Raw genomic sequence first — 17,635 nt, forward strand, 5'->3', positions numbered from 1 at the left:
AATTAGTATACTGATTGCTAAAGCTTCTTTTCTACATTATGGCACACTAGTGTTCAAGGGTGCAAATAGGGGTGACTAAAACAGAGGACAAGGCATATTTTGATATACATTCAATCATTGATTTGATTTTTTTTTAAATATATTGAATAAAAAAATATTTTATAGCTAAAAAAATGGAAAAATGTTAAATTTTTAGTGTAATTTTTTCTAGGAAGGATGATTTGTTAATTGTAAACATAAATGTATTTATTATACATTTTAATAGAAAATTTTTTAAATGAATTTAGAAAAGATTGATAAAAAATATGCAGGTGTTGACTCTCTCGCCCTCTTAACTTGCACATATGTTAATGTTTGAGTCCTCACGGTTTTTTTTTTTTTTGTCCTTTTCTTGTGCAACAAATTTGGTGATGCAAGGTCTATCTTGAGTAATTTTGACGTTATGGGCATCAACGCAATTTATTTTGAGAAATTAGCTACATTTGAGTGGTTTTTATATAGTCAAGACATCTTGAACCCACCTTGTGTTATCATTTGTGGTCCGATGTTTTTATCGACTTGATCAAATTGATAAGGGATAGTTATGGGTCAACATTAAATTGGCTAATTTTGTTGGTCAAAATATAAAGGAAATTTTTGGAATGAGGATTCACACCCATTCGTTGACACATTTTTCAAATCAAGTCATCTCGATTTTGCAAAATTTAAAATTTCAATTCAATTTGAACCCGAAATGATTCAACTTAATTAAATTTGACAAACTAATACAAATTATACCCAATTTACTTGACTTGCTTGTTCGATTTCGCGCTAATTCCATCAAAATAGATTAAATTGCACCAAATTAACTCAATCGGTTTTAAACGAGTCAAATTAAGTTGGATTGAGCCAAATTAATTAAAATTGTGAAAAATTGAGTTCAATTGAGCATAATTGAGTCAAATCGACTTCACTTGGGACAAATGGACTCAATTTGAGTCAAATTAACTTTAATTCAAAAAATACATTGCAACTTTAATTTATAAAAAAGACTAATCATATGGATTAAATGTTATAATACAATTCTTAAATATGTTTTTTAAAAAAAGATATTCAGATTGCGGACAAACTTTCATGATAAAATGCAAGAAATCTCCATACAACAACAAATAATTTATGCAAAATGAAAGCACGAGCTTCCAATTTTTATTAGTTTACGAAAACTTTGTTGATTGTTGCCAACCATAGCGCCAGTGAATGAATGCAAATGGATGCATCAAATATATAATTAGTTAAGCTCAACTAAAGCTCTACAACAATAAATTTGATAAGAAAATTAATAAACAAACTTACAAGATTTTAAAGCTCAAGTCATATTTAAGATCGACTCAAGCTTGATAAAATAGAAATGCATGACCTTCAACTGATTTGTTTGCAACCTTTTAGGGCTTGTTTGGTTGAGTTTTTTATGTTTAAAAATTGGTTTAAAAGCTATTTTCCAAAAAAATAGAGCTTTAAAGCTGCTCAACTTCGCATTATAAACTAGATAGTAACAAAAATGCACCATGACTTACTACATGCACACCCTCACAGTTAGGCATCATAATTTAAGTAGATAAGCCATAAGTTCTCTTTCTTAAAATCAAAACAACCTAGCCAAGTGATGAGGACATCGATAGACGTTATCGACAAGTTTATCGACGTAGGAATTGTATATCGACGACTACGGTTCACTCTTTATTTTTAATGCATTTATGTATTATGTCATAGTTATCTGCTAGTTCCAATTTTACCCTTTCCTTTGAGTTTATTGGAGTTGTAGCCCAAGGGGCATTTGAGTCATTTTCTTTATTTTATTTTAGGCCTATATATGGAGGCCTCATCCATTGTAAGATGATGATGAATTGATAATGAAAATTTTATGTGTTGTCTTCTTTTTCTTGTGTGAGCACTAGAGAGAAGGGAGAGAGAACCCAAGTGAGGGCAAGCGCAATACCCACCGATCGTTGGAAGAGTCTGTGGCTCGTGGTTGATGTCGGCAAGGGGGGGGGAGTCAAATCAAATCCTAAATTTTGGTTTTGACTACTCTTGGGCTTGCTAGCTCATTAATACTTTGAGTTGAAATTTAGCTCATTATGAGCTGTTTTTTAGTTCATTTATTGAAGTAAAAAGTTTAGCTCATTTATGTAAGTTTAGTGGAAGCTCATTATGGTGGATCTTGGCCCTTTGGTTCCCGTGGCTGGCTGCATGGCTCCCGTGGATGGCTGCTTGGCTCCCGTGGCTTGGCCCTTTGGTTCCCGTGGCTGGCTGCTTGGTTCCCGTGGATGGCTGCTTGGTTCATGTGGCTTTGCCCTTTGGTTCCGCGGCTGGCTGCTTAGTTCCTGCGGCTGGCTGCTTGGTTCCTGCGGCTGGCTGCTTGGTTCCCGTGGCTTTTCTGCTTGGTTCCCGTGTCTTTTCTTCTCTGTTTTGCTGTACCGTTTGGGGGCTGATGTGTTATGACTGTTGGCCTTTCATTTCCCTAAATCTAATAGGTTTTAATTAATGTTTTAGGTGGCTGTTTGGCTTCCCTTTTCTTCTATAAATAGGAGATGTTTTGTAGGAATAAAAAGGATGCTTATGATGATAATTTTTGGATTAAAACCTGAGAGGTTTTTTGGAAAAGCTTGAGAGCTTTCTCCACTTCTTCTTCTTCTCTATCTTGGGATAACTTGTGAGTTACTCCTATCCTTTGTCTTGGCTTCTTATCCACTTCTTCTCTCCATGGTTACCACTCCATTGTATCCTTCTTCTCAACGATTGGCAAGCTCCTTTAGGTTTGTTGTGTCCAAGTTTGTAAGGTGTTTGTGTCCAAATTTATAAGGTGTTTGTGTTAAAGAGTTGTAAGTGTCTTTATATGATATAAAATGTGTCTTTTAGTATTTTGTATCTTTTTGTAGTATTTTGTGTATCTTCTATTATCTAGGAAGAGTTTCTTTTGTTAGCAAAAATTTGGGCCCCTCTCCCAAATTTTTGTTTGCATCAGTGGTTTAATTTATTTTTCTTTTCTTTGCTTCTCTTCCCCACCCCGCCCGTCGGCTCCTCCTAGCCCTTCCACCACCAGCAATCTTCCCCACCCAGATCACCCCACAACTCCACCGCAAACCCACCCGCCAATCTAGCCCCATCCAACCCGACACCTAGCCGCCCCCTTCATTATGGTGAATCCAATCGTCATAATGACTTCCTAATTTAGCTCAAACAAAAGAGGGCAAGATTTGAATTCATTTGAAATTCAAATTCGAATTTCAAATTCTTTCCATATAGGAAATTCCAAATAAGGAAAGTATTTATTTACGAGTCCAATTTAAATTCAAAATAGATTGGATTTATTATTGGCTTTCTAAATTTACAAACCCTGTTTAGAAACTCCTTAAAATCGACATTCTTCGTTCCCCTTTCTACGAGCCCCTTTCTACGAGCCGAACTGGGAGTACGACAACTCGGTGGAAAGCTATGTCAACCGCATCATCTCCTGCCTTGCGGAGACGATCAAGATTCAACAACCCAGGACGCCTTGGTTTGTCACCGGACGAGCCACTCTTCCTCCACCGCAGGTTACCTCTCCATCAAAGAAGGTCTTCGGCGCCATCTTCCTAGTGGTAATCTCCTTCCTTGTATGGTTCGTCTTTCTCCACTAAATCCCAAGAGTGATTGAGTGAAAAGGTACTCAAAGTGAACCTCTCGTATTAAGTGGTGGATTTTGTTATGTGCATGTAATATTTACTATTGTCTTTGGATTTGATTGGATTGTTTGGTTAATCTCAAGAGCGCTTCTTTGCCTAAGTAAGTTGAATACGTTGAATTCCTAACTCTTCTTTATTTGCAAACAATAATTTTATAACTGCAAGTTTTAATCAATTGTTCCTTTTAATTTCTCACAGTAACTCCTAGTGGTTTCACATCACCAAGCTTGCATATGCATTGAAACAAAGATTACATGATTTTAAAAGCAATTAAGTGAATTTAGCAGACCATTCTTTTCGAGCAATATTATAGGACAAAAGGTCGGGCTAACATAACCTCATATGAGGTTTTAAGTTCATAAGTCATACACATTCTGATAAATTTAGGTTCAAGTTACTACATATCAATAGTTTTCACCTTTAGATATAGGGTCCATGGTTGATATTATTTTTAGTTACATCATAAGTGCTCACCTTCTAAGACATTTCATTAATCTTATGTTGTTCAAATATGAACTCCATCTTTCTAAATCAAATCAGCCAATTTAATATAAATTTGATGTTAAAATGTAAAATCCATCGTTTGATAGTATTGAGTACATCTGAGTTTCTCAGAATCAAGAACTCCTACATTTTCTCATTTTTAATTTCTACTCATCAATTTTAAGTTGATTCAATCATCTATAAAATTATAAAGACAATATTTGAAATAATTTATTTAAAAATAATATAAAATATTATCCAATGTTTGGATAAATAAATATAAATCACTATTTTAATAAAAAAATTTCAATGGTCAAATATCTTTAGTAATTAACCACAGAGGATTGCCTTTCGAGGAACTTGCACCCATAATTAAAAAAACTCTATTCAATCAAATATACTGTATAAAGAAAAATCTCTTAGGGTGTAAAAATAAAATAAAATGTAAGTTTTGTTATTGAGTACATAGTAAAATATTAATTTTTTCCTTCAAGATAATATATTATTTTTGATGTCGTGCTCGATTACAAAATATTTAAAATCCATTAAAGATAGAAAAATTCCTCATCAATTTTATTAAAACCCAAATACTTCAATTGTATGACAAGTGATCTGATATGAAGACAAGTTTCCAATAGGATATTACCATGGGCTTTTATTGATGGAATAATACATCCATTTTAACTTGTCAAAGTCCGAAGCAACGGCCTGCTCCTTCAACCAATCTCTAAGCATCAAATTACCATGCCAAACCTGAAACAAAGAAAGTAATCACATAAAATATAATATTTTCAGCATGTCAAATGTAAGAACTTAGAGGCAAAGAAAGTTTGCATGCAGGGATGTTAAAAGGAAATAGCAGATGGAGGAATGCTGGAAGGAATAAAGTGGAGAACAATTTAAGTGGCATCAATGTAATAACAATTTAGGGGAAAATGGAAAATCAAATACAAGATCTTACATAATTAGCATAAAACGCCAAAAAATGGCCCAATCTTGAAAAATAATGAAAAGATTAAAAGACTAGTCGTCATCGTCATTATTTGACAAAACCTAATCAGGTCAGCTTTACATTTCTTGTTTATTCCATTCCACTGAGTGTAACATAAAATGATAACACTTGTAGTATTTCTATCTGCCACCTAATTTTGCATTGTCTATTCACAAGTATGTAAACCAAAACTGCAAGTCAACTTTTGACCCTCTAATCTTGCACAGGTGCTTCTCTAACCATTTCTCTAATTTATCACTGTTCTCCTTCAAAGTGTATTAGTCTAATCACATATAATCATAACATTCTCATCTCTGCCCTCACTCGTTTTAGCTAGCAATGACTTTTTTATTGTCCAATTAGATCCATACAATATAATGATACGGAGGCAGAGCCAGCAGCCCCAATGGCTGATTTGGTAGTTTCAAGCAAGGATCTAATTATATGTGTTAGGAGGGGATTCACTGGGAAAGGAATTTCCTAATTTAAATTCAAATAAGAGAGGGAATTAATTAAAGCAGGAAGGTTGAATTAGGAGGAAAATATATTATGAAAGGTGGCTAAGGAGGTGGGAATTAGGAGGGAAATTTATTAGGAAAGACGGCTAAGAAGGTGGAGGAGCTTATTTAAGCGGAAGTTTAGGGTTATTTTGTTTTATGCAGAATTTGGGTTGTGTTGTATTTTTCTTTTGTGAGGGCTTCCTAGCGCAGTCTAAGGTTAGCAGGAGAGACGATCTACCTCTCAAATTATAGATTGATTGTGATTGAGACATCAGAAATATGGAAAGTATATCAGAGGCGTGGTCGTCGATCTACGGCCACGATCGAGTCGATATATTTTTGAGTCATTTCATGTATTTGTTTTCTTTTATTATTATGTTATTTGTCTTTTATTATGTTGTCGTTATTTTCCGTTTGTACCCCTTACTTAAGGGAGTTCGTATGTAAGCCCTGCGGGCATTATCGTTTTTCTTATTTTGAGTCATTTGTACGAGACTATTTATATCCCCTATGTTTCTCTTTGAAAGTTTAATGAATGAATGATGAATTTTCTTCCCTTTTGATTTATTTGTGAGATCGTAAGGGTGTTTGAGAGAAATTCCTATGAGAGGGAGATCGGATCACCCACCAACCTTGGAGACGGCCGGGTTCGTGGTCCCTTACCTTTTTCTCCCATTAGCCCCCTTCTTCCATCTCCTAGCCGCCAACCAAGGTTTTCCCAACTCTTTGCCGCCGGTCACTCAACTTCCCACCACCACCACCGCATAAACCCCCTCCCACTACCCAAACCACCGGCCAACTTCATCCCAATCACCACCCCCACCGAGATCCCCACTCAAGCCCATCAAACCGTCGGCCCCATCCTCCTCCTCCTCGCTCCAAAATTCAAAACACCCCTTGAATACTTTCCATGAATAATTATTCTTAATTTGGGAAGATTTGATTTCAAAATTCAAAGCACTTTGAATTTGAAAATTTCTTTCCTAATTTAGGACATCTAAAAGTTCCTAAATTAAACCTCAGAATTTCAAATTCAAATTGGGTTTAATTAAAGTCTTTCCTAATTCCTAAATTCAAATTAAGAAACCTTAAGTCCCTCCCATCAAGCCCCCTCAAGCTCCTATAGATGCCGGCCCCCATAGGTTGGATTTAGGAAAGTATTTCCTAAATCCCAATTCCCCTCTTTGGAAATAATTTAACTCTTTCCCCCTCCATCCCCTTTGTCCAGCCTCTCCCTTAGCCCCACCTCCTTAATTTATTTCCAATGGAGAACCTCTCCAATTGGAAGCAAATTACTCCCCTCCCATCCCTCATGACCGCCACCCCCTCTCTCTTCTCTCCCTTCCTTTAATTATTCTCAATCAAGAGGATCTTGATAATTAGGAGGTGTTTGAATTGTAATTCCCTCCACTTAAACCTCCCAAAATCTGAACCTAATTTCCCAACCCTCTCCCATCCTTGACCAGCCACTTCTTCCTCCTGTCCCCTTGGGAGTTTTCAAGATAAGCTCTTCTCTTTCAATAGGAGCCCTCAAGGGAAGTACCAACTCGCGTACTCAACACTTCAACGCTCGGGGAGAAACTTCTTTCTCTCTAGTTGAACCTTCAAGGGAAGAGACAACGAACTTCTTCAACAATTCAACTACTTAATTCTGGACGTTGACAAAGGTGAACTTCTTCCCCTTTTCAATTAACTTCCTAATCCCCTAAACTTGTAGGTGGTGATAAATTACAAGGAGCCATGTTTTGCCTTACACCTAAGCTTAGTAAACGTAGGATTGAGCGTGTCTTATATGCTTCTAATCTTATTGTTAGATTAGAGATTTATTGAAAGCTATTTACTTTGCATGTTATTGAATTTCTAACTTGTTTTGATTTTTCAAGTGCTTGGCAAGTGGCTTAGCCAAAATGTAGGCACCCCTCTCTTGTTTTCTATTATCGTTTTGATTGCTAACAGTTTTAATCTCACTTGCTTAATTCAAAAAATCGTGCAATTCTTAACGCATCCATTTAACGCATGTTAGTTCTGCATCAGATTGTATCTTTTATTTTTTGTCGTGTTACTAAAAAAAATCAATCACTATTCCCCATAAATATAATGTTTTTCACTTGTTTTCTATGGATTTCCTACTTTGGCTTGCTGTTTTTGTATCCAAGGAGCATCAAATTGGTATCAAAGCGGTGTCCTGGGTTGAAATTTAAGTCCTCGTCGTTGATTTCTTGATGAGGACATCGAAGATCAACGGCTACGATCGTGTCTATTTATTTTGATGTATTTGATTTGTTATTTATACTTTTCCCTTTCTACCCTCACTTGAGGGCTTTGTCTTATGTTTGCCCTAGGGGCAATTGTGTCTTTTATTTTCCTTCATGTATTTGGCTATTTAAGCCTTCCCCTTCCTCTTGGAAAGGGATGATGATTATTGAAAATGAAATTCTTCTCTTTGTGTTCTCTTTGTGAGTTCATATTTTTCTTGATCTCTTAGTGAGTTCAACTCTCCTAGATCTCTGTGTGAGTTCTAGGAAAAGCCCAAGGTGAGGGCAAAAGCAATACCCGTCAATCTTGGTGGATTCCAAGGTTCGCGGTTCTTTTATCTTTCTTTTTCTTTTAATTTTTCTTGCATCGAATTCCCTCCACTTTCATTCCGCCACCAAAATACCCCTTGATCCCCCCCCCCAAATTCCCCTCCACATTACACCCACACTGGCCTAGCTCCTAGCCACTCGCACCAAGCAAACCCGCTTGCTGCCGCCGGGCGGACCAACAAGCCCCCTTTTTTTCATTGTGATGGGTGATCTCATATCATGCTATCTACAAAAATTTAGTTGGCGAGAGGGAAATTGGAGTCATTTGAAATTCAAATTTTGAATTTAAAACTTTCCAATTTTGGAATTCTTTAATTTAGGAAGTTTTCATTCATGGACTTCAATTTAAATTTCAAACAAATTGGCAGGTGTATAACGCAATTGAATTTAGGAGAGACTCCTAAAATTTGAAATTCAAAATTTGAATTTCAATAACTTCCAATTTGTCCAAGCTATATTTGGTAGGTTAGCTCCACAAATTCTCCATCCTTCAAACCCCATGTCTCACTCATAATATCTTGATTTCATATTCCTTAGCAACATAACACACACTTCTCTAATTTGGCCCATTAACTTTAAGGAAGCAAGATTTAAAATTCAAAATTTCAAATATTTGAATTTGAATTCTCTCTTAATTGCTCCTCCCCTAATTTAGGAGAGGTTATCAATTAAGTTAAATCTGAAATTAGATTCAGATTTATCTCCTCAATCATCTTAATTGCTTGGGCCCACTTGCCCTCTCATTAAATCTTGCCAAAACTCAAATTTTCTAAATTGGAATTCACGTGATTCCTTCTTTCTCCTGCTGGCTGAACCTTCCAACTCCTGTACATTAAATTCCCCCCACAAATCTCTCCCCAAATTCACTCTCCCGTGGACTTTTCTGCCTTCTAAGGTTGCAGCCAGAAAATTCCAGCAAATGTCACTGTTTTCTCAGCAACTTGGAGCTTCAAAGTTGCTATTTTACAAGGCCAACCTGCTGCCCAAGGGCTCCCAGCTTTCATACAATTATGGTCCAAGTTTCTGGTCATCTCTATGATTTTTGTCCTGAACTTTTTCAGCAAGGAGTTTTGCTGTCCAGCCCTCCAGAACAATACCGTTCACTGTCCAGACTTTTCTGGACATTATTGGATTGCTGTCCAGGATTTTCCAAGTACCAAAGCTGCTGTCCAGCGATCATGGCAACCTCCTATTGTTGTCCCGCTGCCTCTAAAGTCCAGATTGATGTCCCGCTGCATCTCGAAGGCTCGTGGTAGCTGTCTACCTCCTCCCAAGACCCAAGCACCCACCGGAGTTGTCTTTCCTATTTCTTAGGGGTAACTCATCCTCCCAACTCTTTATCTTCTTAGTTGCTTCTCACTTATGGTTTTAATAGATTCATAAGAAGCTTGTTAATTACTCTCCGCTAAAGCCTTAGAATTAGAGAGTTGATTGAGCAGACTCTAACATAGTGACTAGTCTTGTTGTTAAGAAAGGGGTTTTTGTTGGAACCAATCATGTTTGCAACGTCATGGTAATTGACTAGTTTACAATCTTAACTTCCACGCATGTGATTTAGCCTGAGCTTGTTTTATCGCCTTATTATTTTATCTTAGCGTTCAAATCGGCATAAGTTTTATTTAACATTGTTCTTGAAATATTAAGCGTGCAAAATTCTTTAAGCAAATCACTTTCGCATTGATTGTTTCACATCATTTCTGCTATGATTTTTTTTCAGCCCGCCTTGTTGATTTGCTGTTTGAACCACCGTCGCTATTTTTTGCTGTTTTTGGAGGATTTAAACCTAAATTTGTTAAATGGTAGCAAAGAAGATGGAGGCGTTGGAAGGAGAGTTGGAACAATTCAGGACCAGAATGAAGGAACAATATTCTGGTATTGAGGGGAAGTTCACGGCGGTGGAAGGACAGTTGTCATCCATGGAAAACCGATTCGAGAACATGGAATACATGATGAGGAAATTAATTGAGATGCAGTCGAAGGCTTTAGTGGCTAGTCCTAGGGTTGATCCGAAAGGAAAGAGACTCCAGGAGAACAATAATGAAGTATAGATGATTTTTCCTCAAGAAACATCCCACCGGGCTCCAAAGGGAGGTGCACCAAGGTATCCCGAAGAAGGGACAGCAATGAGAGGAGAGGCTGAAGCGGGTTGGAGATCACCCAGGTAGGAGGGACGGTTGAGGAAGTCATGGTGGACCATGAGACATGGGGTTCAAATCAACCAAGGGACGAAGGAAGAGAATCATAACCATCACTTCACGGGGGGACTAATGGAGGAAGAAACAATTGAGGCATGGATTCCAAATCAAGGAAGTTGAAAATGTCGGTCTTTGAAGGAGAAGACACTCAGGGTTTGGTGTATAGAGTAGAGCGTTACTTTTCTATCAACGGGTTGTTTGAAGGGACAAAACTTATGGCGGAAGGTCTATGTTTGGAAAGGAAAGCTCTAGACTGGTTCCAAAGGAGAGAGGCTAGGTATCCGATCTACTCTTGGGGAGAATTTGAGTGCTTATTTGAACGTTTTTTAGCCATTTATGAAGGAGACCTCCACGAGCAGTTTTATGCCCTCACTCTGGAGGGGAACAGTTATGGAGTACCGGGAGAAGTTTGAGCTGTTGTTAGGGAGACTGAGGGGAATCACTAAAGAAGGATTGGAGGGGAATTTCATGAAGGGGATTAGGTAGGACATACGAGCAGAACTCAGGGTACTAAGGCCTAGGGGGCTGAGGGAGACAATAGAGCTAGCACAAAGGGTGGAAGAAAAGTAGCAAAATGAGAGGAGCAGTCGAAGCAACACCCTGGGAGGGGCCTATATGAGCACTTCTACGACCTTGGCACGGAGGACCCAGACGGTGTCATTTCAGAGGGAAGCCCCCAAGGAGAAAGGCACTAGATCCCATACTGGAGGCAATTTCTAAACGCCTCACAGAAGCAGAAGTTCGGGATAGGAGGGTGAAAGGGCTATGCTTCAAGTGTGATTAGAGATTCATACCTGAGCATAGGTGAAGGAATCGAGTCTTCAGGTCTTATTGGTCTGCGAAGGGAAGAGGAGAGCGGTGAAGAGTTGGAGAATGTATTGGAGGAGACTGAGCAGTTACACCTGTATGTGGCGGAGGTGTCATTGAACTTAGTGGTGAGATTTACTCCCGATCACACCATGAAGGTGAGGGGGAAAATTTGAGAGCAATCTGTGGTAGTTTTGATGGATAACGGGGCTACACATAACTTCATCTCAAACTGGTTGGTGGATCGACTGGGGTTAAAGTTAGTGAGGACTGAGGGATGTGGAATGATGATGGAAACATGCAAGATAGAGAGGAGCAGGGGATATGTAAACAGGTGATGATGACATTGCAGGGAATTCAGATGGTGGAAGACTTCATTCCCTGAATTTGGGAAGTACGGAAGTGATTATGGGGATGAAGTGGATGCAGACTCAGGGAGATATAATAGTGAACTGGAAAAATTTGACCATGAAGATACAGATTGAATGGAAACTGATGTGATCTACTAGGAGATAGCGAGAAATTAAAAAGAACAATTGTCTAAAGCTTTCCAATTATAAATTATCGTTCACAACAAAGAGATTTTAAAATTCGTAGTTTTAACTTGCTTAGGCAAAGAAGTACACTTTAGAATTAACCTAGAAAAATCAATCAAACTCCAAAGACAAGAGTAAAGTTATGAGCACAATAACAAAATCCGCAATTTAATAATGAGAGGTTCATCTTGAGGACCTCACTCATTCACTCGTGGGGTTAGCGGAAGAAGATGCTCCACACTAGAGAAGAGACCACCACTAGGAAGGAGCCCAAGAACTTTGTTGTTGGAAAGGTTGCCAGCGACGGATGGATTGGTTGATGTCCCACGATTGTCCACGATCCGATTGGGAGATGTTCCTCAATTGACGGTGCCAATGTGAAGATGATTCGTTCAATGTAGCTTTCCACAGAGTCGTCAATGTCCAAATTTAAATCGAAGAAGGGGGATTGAAGAATGTTCGTCCTTCCTTAATTATCATGCACGAACCCATGATCAACGTCGGGATCGACCATCGATGGACTAAGAGGAGCTTCTACGTTCTTTGTGGCCTTGAAGGGAGCTGGCAGTGGGAAAGGAGGAAGAGAGTAGTGTAGTCGGCAATTAGGAGAATTGGGGAGGAGAAGGGAAAGGGAGGGGTGGCTAGGGTTGGGTCTAGAGAGGGGTTTAGTAAATCTGAAATTAAATTCAGATTTTCCCAAGGGAGGGGAGGGATTAATTTGAATTTCAAAAATTATCCCAAAGAGGCAAGAGGGGATTAGAGGGGGAATTAATGGTGATTGGAACTTAAATTGGAGAGAGAAAAGGATTGGTAAGGGGTGGGTGGGGTTTTATTTTAAGTATGTGGGACCCCAGGGAATAAATAATGATTGAAATCAAATTTGAATTTAATTTCATATTTGATTTAAATATGCAGGTTTCCTAAATGAGTTTCTAGCAAAAGGAAAGTATTTGAATTCAAATATTTAATTGAATTCCCAATAGGAAACTTTTCTAATTGACTAGGACTTAATTTAGAAAAGTGATTAAACACAATTGAACTTTTGAATTTTAGAATTTTGGAGGCAAGGTGGTCGGCGGGTTAAGCTTGGGAAGGGGAGGGGCGGTGGGGTGGAGGCCGGCAACCGAGTTGGTGAAGTGGTCAGCGGCTTGAGAGGGTGGAGAGGGCGGCAGGTAATGGGGAAAGGGGGATGGGTGCCGTCGGTTTTGGGGAAGAGGGAGGAGTTGGCCGGCGGGTATAGGGGAAGAAGGGAGGAAGAAGAAGATTACAATAAAGAACCAAGAGCTCACCCGTTGGTGGGCTGTTGGGTATTCCGTTGGCCTCTCCTAGGTTTCACCACTCTCAAGAACTCACAAATAGATCAACAAGAAAGCAAACTAGAATTTCATTCATCAAAACATCATCCCTTTAATAATAGAAGAGGCCACAATATATATTCCTAGAGAAATAAAATAACAATGACTCAAATGCCCCTTGGGCTACAATTCAAGCAAACTCCAAAGAAAGGGTACAATCGTAAATAGCAAATAAATAAACTACAATACATAAAAGCATCAAAAATAAAGACTGTGAATCGTAGCAATCGATCTACGATTCCTATGCTGATAGACTCGTCGATAACATCTGTCGATGGCCTCATCAGAAACAAATAGTGCTTCAAGGGGATGCCAGCTTATGCAAGAACATTGTATCTTTAAAACTATGCTCAGGACAATTCAGGATGCAGGCTGAGGTTATTTGGTAGAGTTGCAACGCATAGAAAGGGTCCAAGAACAGGATGTAAGGGAAATTCCAGTGGGGGCCAAACAAATTCTGCAACAATATCATGATGTATTTTAGTCACCGGTCATATTACCACCGCCTCGAGAGCACAACCATGCTATCAACTTGAAGCCAACGGACTTCTCCCATCAGTGATCAATAATAGTCTTTATACGCGGCACCCACCCCCCCACCAGAGAATCAAAAAGCATGCCGAGAGAGACATTGATCAGGGAGAGATGATTGAAGCAGGGATCATAAGACCTAGTGTGAGTCCCTTCTCCAGACCAATATTGTTGGTGAAGAAGTATGGCAGCTGGAGGTTCTGTATAGATTATAGAGCTCAAAACAAGGAAACAGTGTTAGATAATCTTCCAATTTCAGTGATAGATGAACTCTTGGATGAGTTATTTGGAGCTGTGATCTTCTCCAAAATAGATTTGAAGTCGGGAAACCATCAAATTAGGATGAAGACAGCACGGCCTTCAGGACAAATGAAGTGCACTATGAGTTCCTTGTGATGCCTTTTGGCTCTCCAACACCCCATCCACCTTCCAGTCACTTATTAACCAAGTGTTCCAGCCATATCTCTAAAGGTTTGTCCTAGTAGTTTTTTATGACAATTTGATATACAGCATGACAGAGACAGAACAATGGGAACACTTGAAAACTATCATGTAGACATTGAGGGAGAATTAGTTGTTTGCCAACTAGAAAAATTGCACATTTGGGCAATCACAGGTGGAGTATTTAGGGCATGTGCTAGAAAGGGGGTGTCAGCTGACCAGTCTAAAATTCAAGCCATGGTGGATTGGCCTCTCCTTAAGAACTTGAGGGAGCTATGGGGGTTCTTGGGGCTCACAAGTTACTATTGAAATTCGTGAAGGGCTATGGTACCATAACAAGACCTTTAACAGAGCAATTGAAAAAAAATAATTTCAAGTGGGGGAGGAGGCGACACGAGCCTTCCAAGAGTTGAAGGCAGCGATGACCAGTGTACCTATGTTGGCACTTCCAGATTTTAGGAGACCCTTTGTGATGGAGACAATTGCATCAGGTTATAGGCTAGGAAAAATACTCATGCAAGATCAGAGACCTATTGTATACTTTAACTAGGTGCTCAAAGCCAGGGCAAAACTCAAGTTGGTGTATGAGTACTACTTGTTGGGGAGACACTTCCTAGTCAGGACAAATCAAAGGAGTCTGAAGTAATTATTGGAACAACAGATTGTCACAAAGGAGCATCAGCAGTGGTTATCCAAATTGTTGGGATATGACTTTGAGATACAGTACCGACTTGGCCTAGAAAAAAAGGTAGCAAATGCCTTGTCTAGAAGAGTGGAGGAGCCTCTATTGATAACCTTGTTAATACCCATGAGCCTAGATTGGGAAGCCTTAAAACAGGAGAATGAACAGGATGAAGGATTGAAGAAGATCAGAGCCAACTTACAGCAAGACCCGATTAGTCACCCTAGTTACACACCAAGGGGAGCCCAACTGCTACACCAAGGGAGATTGGTACTACCAGGCGAATTAAGATATATCCCTAAGCTATTACAGGAGTTTCATGGCAGCACAGTCAGAGGGCATTCTGGAGTTTAGAAAACCTATAGTCGAGTATCTGCATAACTATTCTAAGTGGGGATGCACCGTGATGTAGATGATTGGGTAGCTCAATGTGATGTATGCCAAAGGTACGACACCGACATGATTACTATAACCCCTAGCTCTACCCACGAGGGTATGGGAGGAGGTGACGATGAATTTCATCGGGGGGTTACCACGATCAGACGTGTTCATAGTGATATTAGTAGAAGTGGATTGTCTAAGAAAATACGCCCACTTCGTCCCTCTAAAGCACACTCATACCGCGGTTCTTGTGGCTACTATTTTCATACAAGAAGTGGTGCGCTTGCATGGATTCCCTAAAGCTATTGTGCTAGTCAGGGACAAGGTGTTCCTTAACCACTTCTGGAAAGAGTTATTTTGTTTGTCGGGGATGGTCTTGAAGAAAAGCACAGCCTATTTGAGATGCTTTGCATCAGACACGCCGGAGAAATGGGCAAGGTGGATTGCATGGGCCGAGTATTGGTATAACAGCTCATATCATTCATCAGCAAAGACCACTCCCTTTAGGATTCTCTATACGAGAGATCCACCTCACTTAATTCATTATGAGTAGAACACTACACCAGTATATGCTGTAGAGCAATACTTAGACTTAGAAGAGAGGGACAAGATATTATCTAGGCTCAAGGGAAATTTGTTGAGAGCACAACAGATGATGAAAAGGAAGGTTGATGAGCACAGAAGAGAAGTAAAATTCGAGCCAGGAGAGATGGTTTACTTAAAATTGAGGCCCTATGGACATAAAACACTAGCAAGGAGGAAGAATGAAAAAATTATCCACACGATACTTTGGGCCTTATGAGGTCTTGGAGCGCATTGGAGCAGTAGCCTATCGATTAGGGTTATCACCCACATCAGCATTACACCCAGTCTTTCATGTCTCCCAACTAAGGAAGGCAATCAGAGAACACACAACACCGACATTGATAAAAGATATGGAGGTCATATTAAAACCCCTAGAGGTTATCGGGTGTGCGTGGTGGTGGTGCAAAAGCACAAGAGATGGTAATCAAGTGGAAGGATCTACCGGAGCACGACGCAACGGGGGAATCATTCGAGACAATCATGAGGAAGTTACCAACCTTCCACCTTAAGGATAAGGTGGTACTTTTGGGGTAGGAGTATTGATACGGAGGCAGAGGCAGCATCCCCAATGGTTGATTTGGTGGGGTCCAGCAAGGATCTAATTACTTATGTTAGGAGGGGATTAATTAGGAAAGGAATTTTCTAATTTGAATTCAAATAAGAGAGGGAATTAATTAAGGCAGGAATGCTAAATTAGGAGGGAAATATATTAGAAAAGGGGGCTAAGGAGGTGGGAGAGCTTATTTAAGGGGAAGTTTAGGGTTATTTTGTTTTATTTAGAATTTGAGTTGTGTTCTAGTATTTTCATTTTTTGAGGGCTTCCTAACAACATCTAGGGTTAGCGGGAGAGACGATCTACATCTCTAGTTGTAGGTTGATTGTATATTTTGTTTTTTGTTGTGTTATTAATAAAAATGCTCACTATTCCCCCGAAATTTGTTGTTTTTAACTTGTTTTTTTGTGGATTTCCTGCTATGGTTTGTTGTTGTCTCCAAGATGTATCATATAAGTTATTTAATTACAACGATTCAAAATTCAACTTTAATCCTACATGAAATTCACTTAGGCAAACTACTCCTAAGACACATCTCCATGTTAATCACCAAATTCTAACTCTAAATATTATTTCTTCATCTACATTCTTATTGTTTGGCATAAGAGGTTCAAGACCTATCACATCAAAGTATGGTTAGATCATATAATAAAACTGGTTGATAATTATTATTTTCATGTTAGTAAAATTGCAAGGAGAAAATGATCAAAATGGTCCCCAGTACTTGATGCTCCCTCCAATGTAGGATTTGGGAAGAAGTTGATGCAGCATTCTTATCCTTGCATTGCAATAAAGCGATTCCAATAATGCAAATCAATGACATCCAAATCACAATTAAAGCAACCATTGCTCATTGCTCAGAGCCTGCCCTCAACAAATTCATATGCAATTCACTCCCTCAAATTAAAGGATATGTTAAAGATGTGTTTGCACGGACACGAACAGAAAGATTTAAATGCATTGATGATTGCAGATGTAAATTATCTAGAGAACACATGGTTTGCAAGTTTGCCGTGATGAGGATTGGCAGCACACTTGTTACATGTCACAAACAAAGATTATTGAGAAAATGATTTAAAAGAACTATAAAAATACAAACTCATCAATCTAGTGAAACCAACCTGTTCGTAGAATATTTCCTCAATGGCCATTGATGCCTTAATTATTAAACTCAAGGCCTCCTTGTCTGCATTTGAAAGCCCATTCAACTGTATCAAGTAAAATAAAGGAAATAGAATAAATAGTCAGATCAAGCGCTACAAATTAAAATAGAAATATGCACAAATACAGCATCTGTTGAAACCAAGAA

The 17,635-nt window shown here is 38.9% G+C and overlaps 1 protein-coding gene across 1 annotated transcript in view; it reads right to left on the reverse strand.

Annotated features, from left to right (window-relative positions):
• The window catches only part of LOC110092112 (nudix hydrolase 3), a 133,022-nt gene that overhangs the window by 56,936 nt on the left and 58,451 nt on the right, over positions 1-17,635 (reverse strand). The window contains exons 7-8 of the mRNA XM_028694975.1: positions 17,448-17,534; positions 4,831-4,937 (exon numbers count right to left, since the gene is read on the reverse strand). Coding sequence (XP_028550808.1) covers positions 4,831-4,937; positions 17,448-17,534 — 194 coding nt within the window. The remainder of the gene's footprint in view (positions 1-4,830; positions 4,938-17,447; positions 17,535-17,635) is intronic.

This window comes from Dendrobium catenatum, unplaced genomic scaffold (genome assembly GCF_001605985.2).
Source record: "Dendrobium catenatum unplaced genomic scaffold, ASM160598v2 fragScaff_scaffold_620, whole genome shotgun sequence".
In the NCBI taxonomy this organism is placed as follows: Eukaryota; Viridiplantae; Streptophyta; class Magnoliopsida; order Asparagales; family Orchidaceae; genus Dendrobium; species Dendrobium catenatum.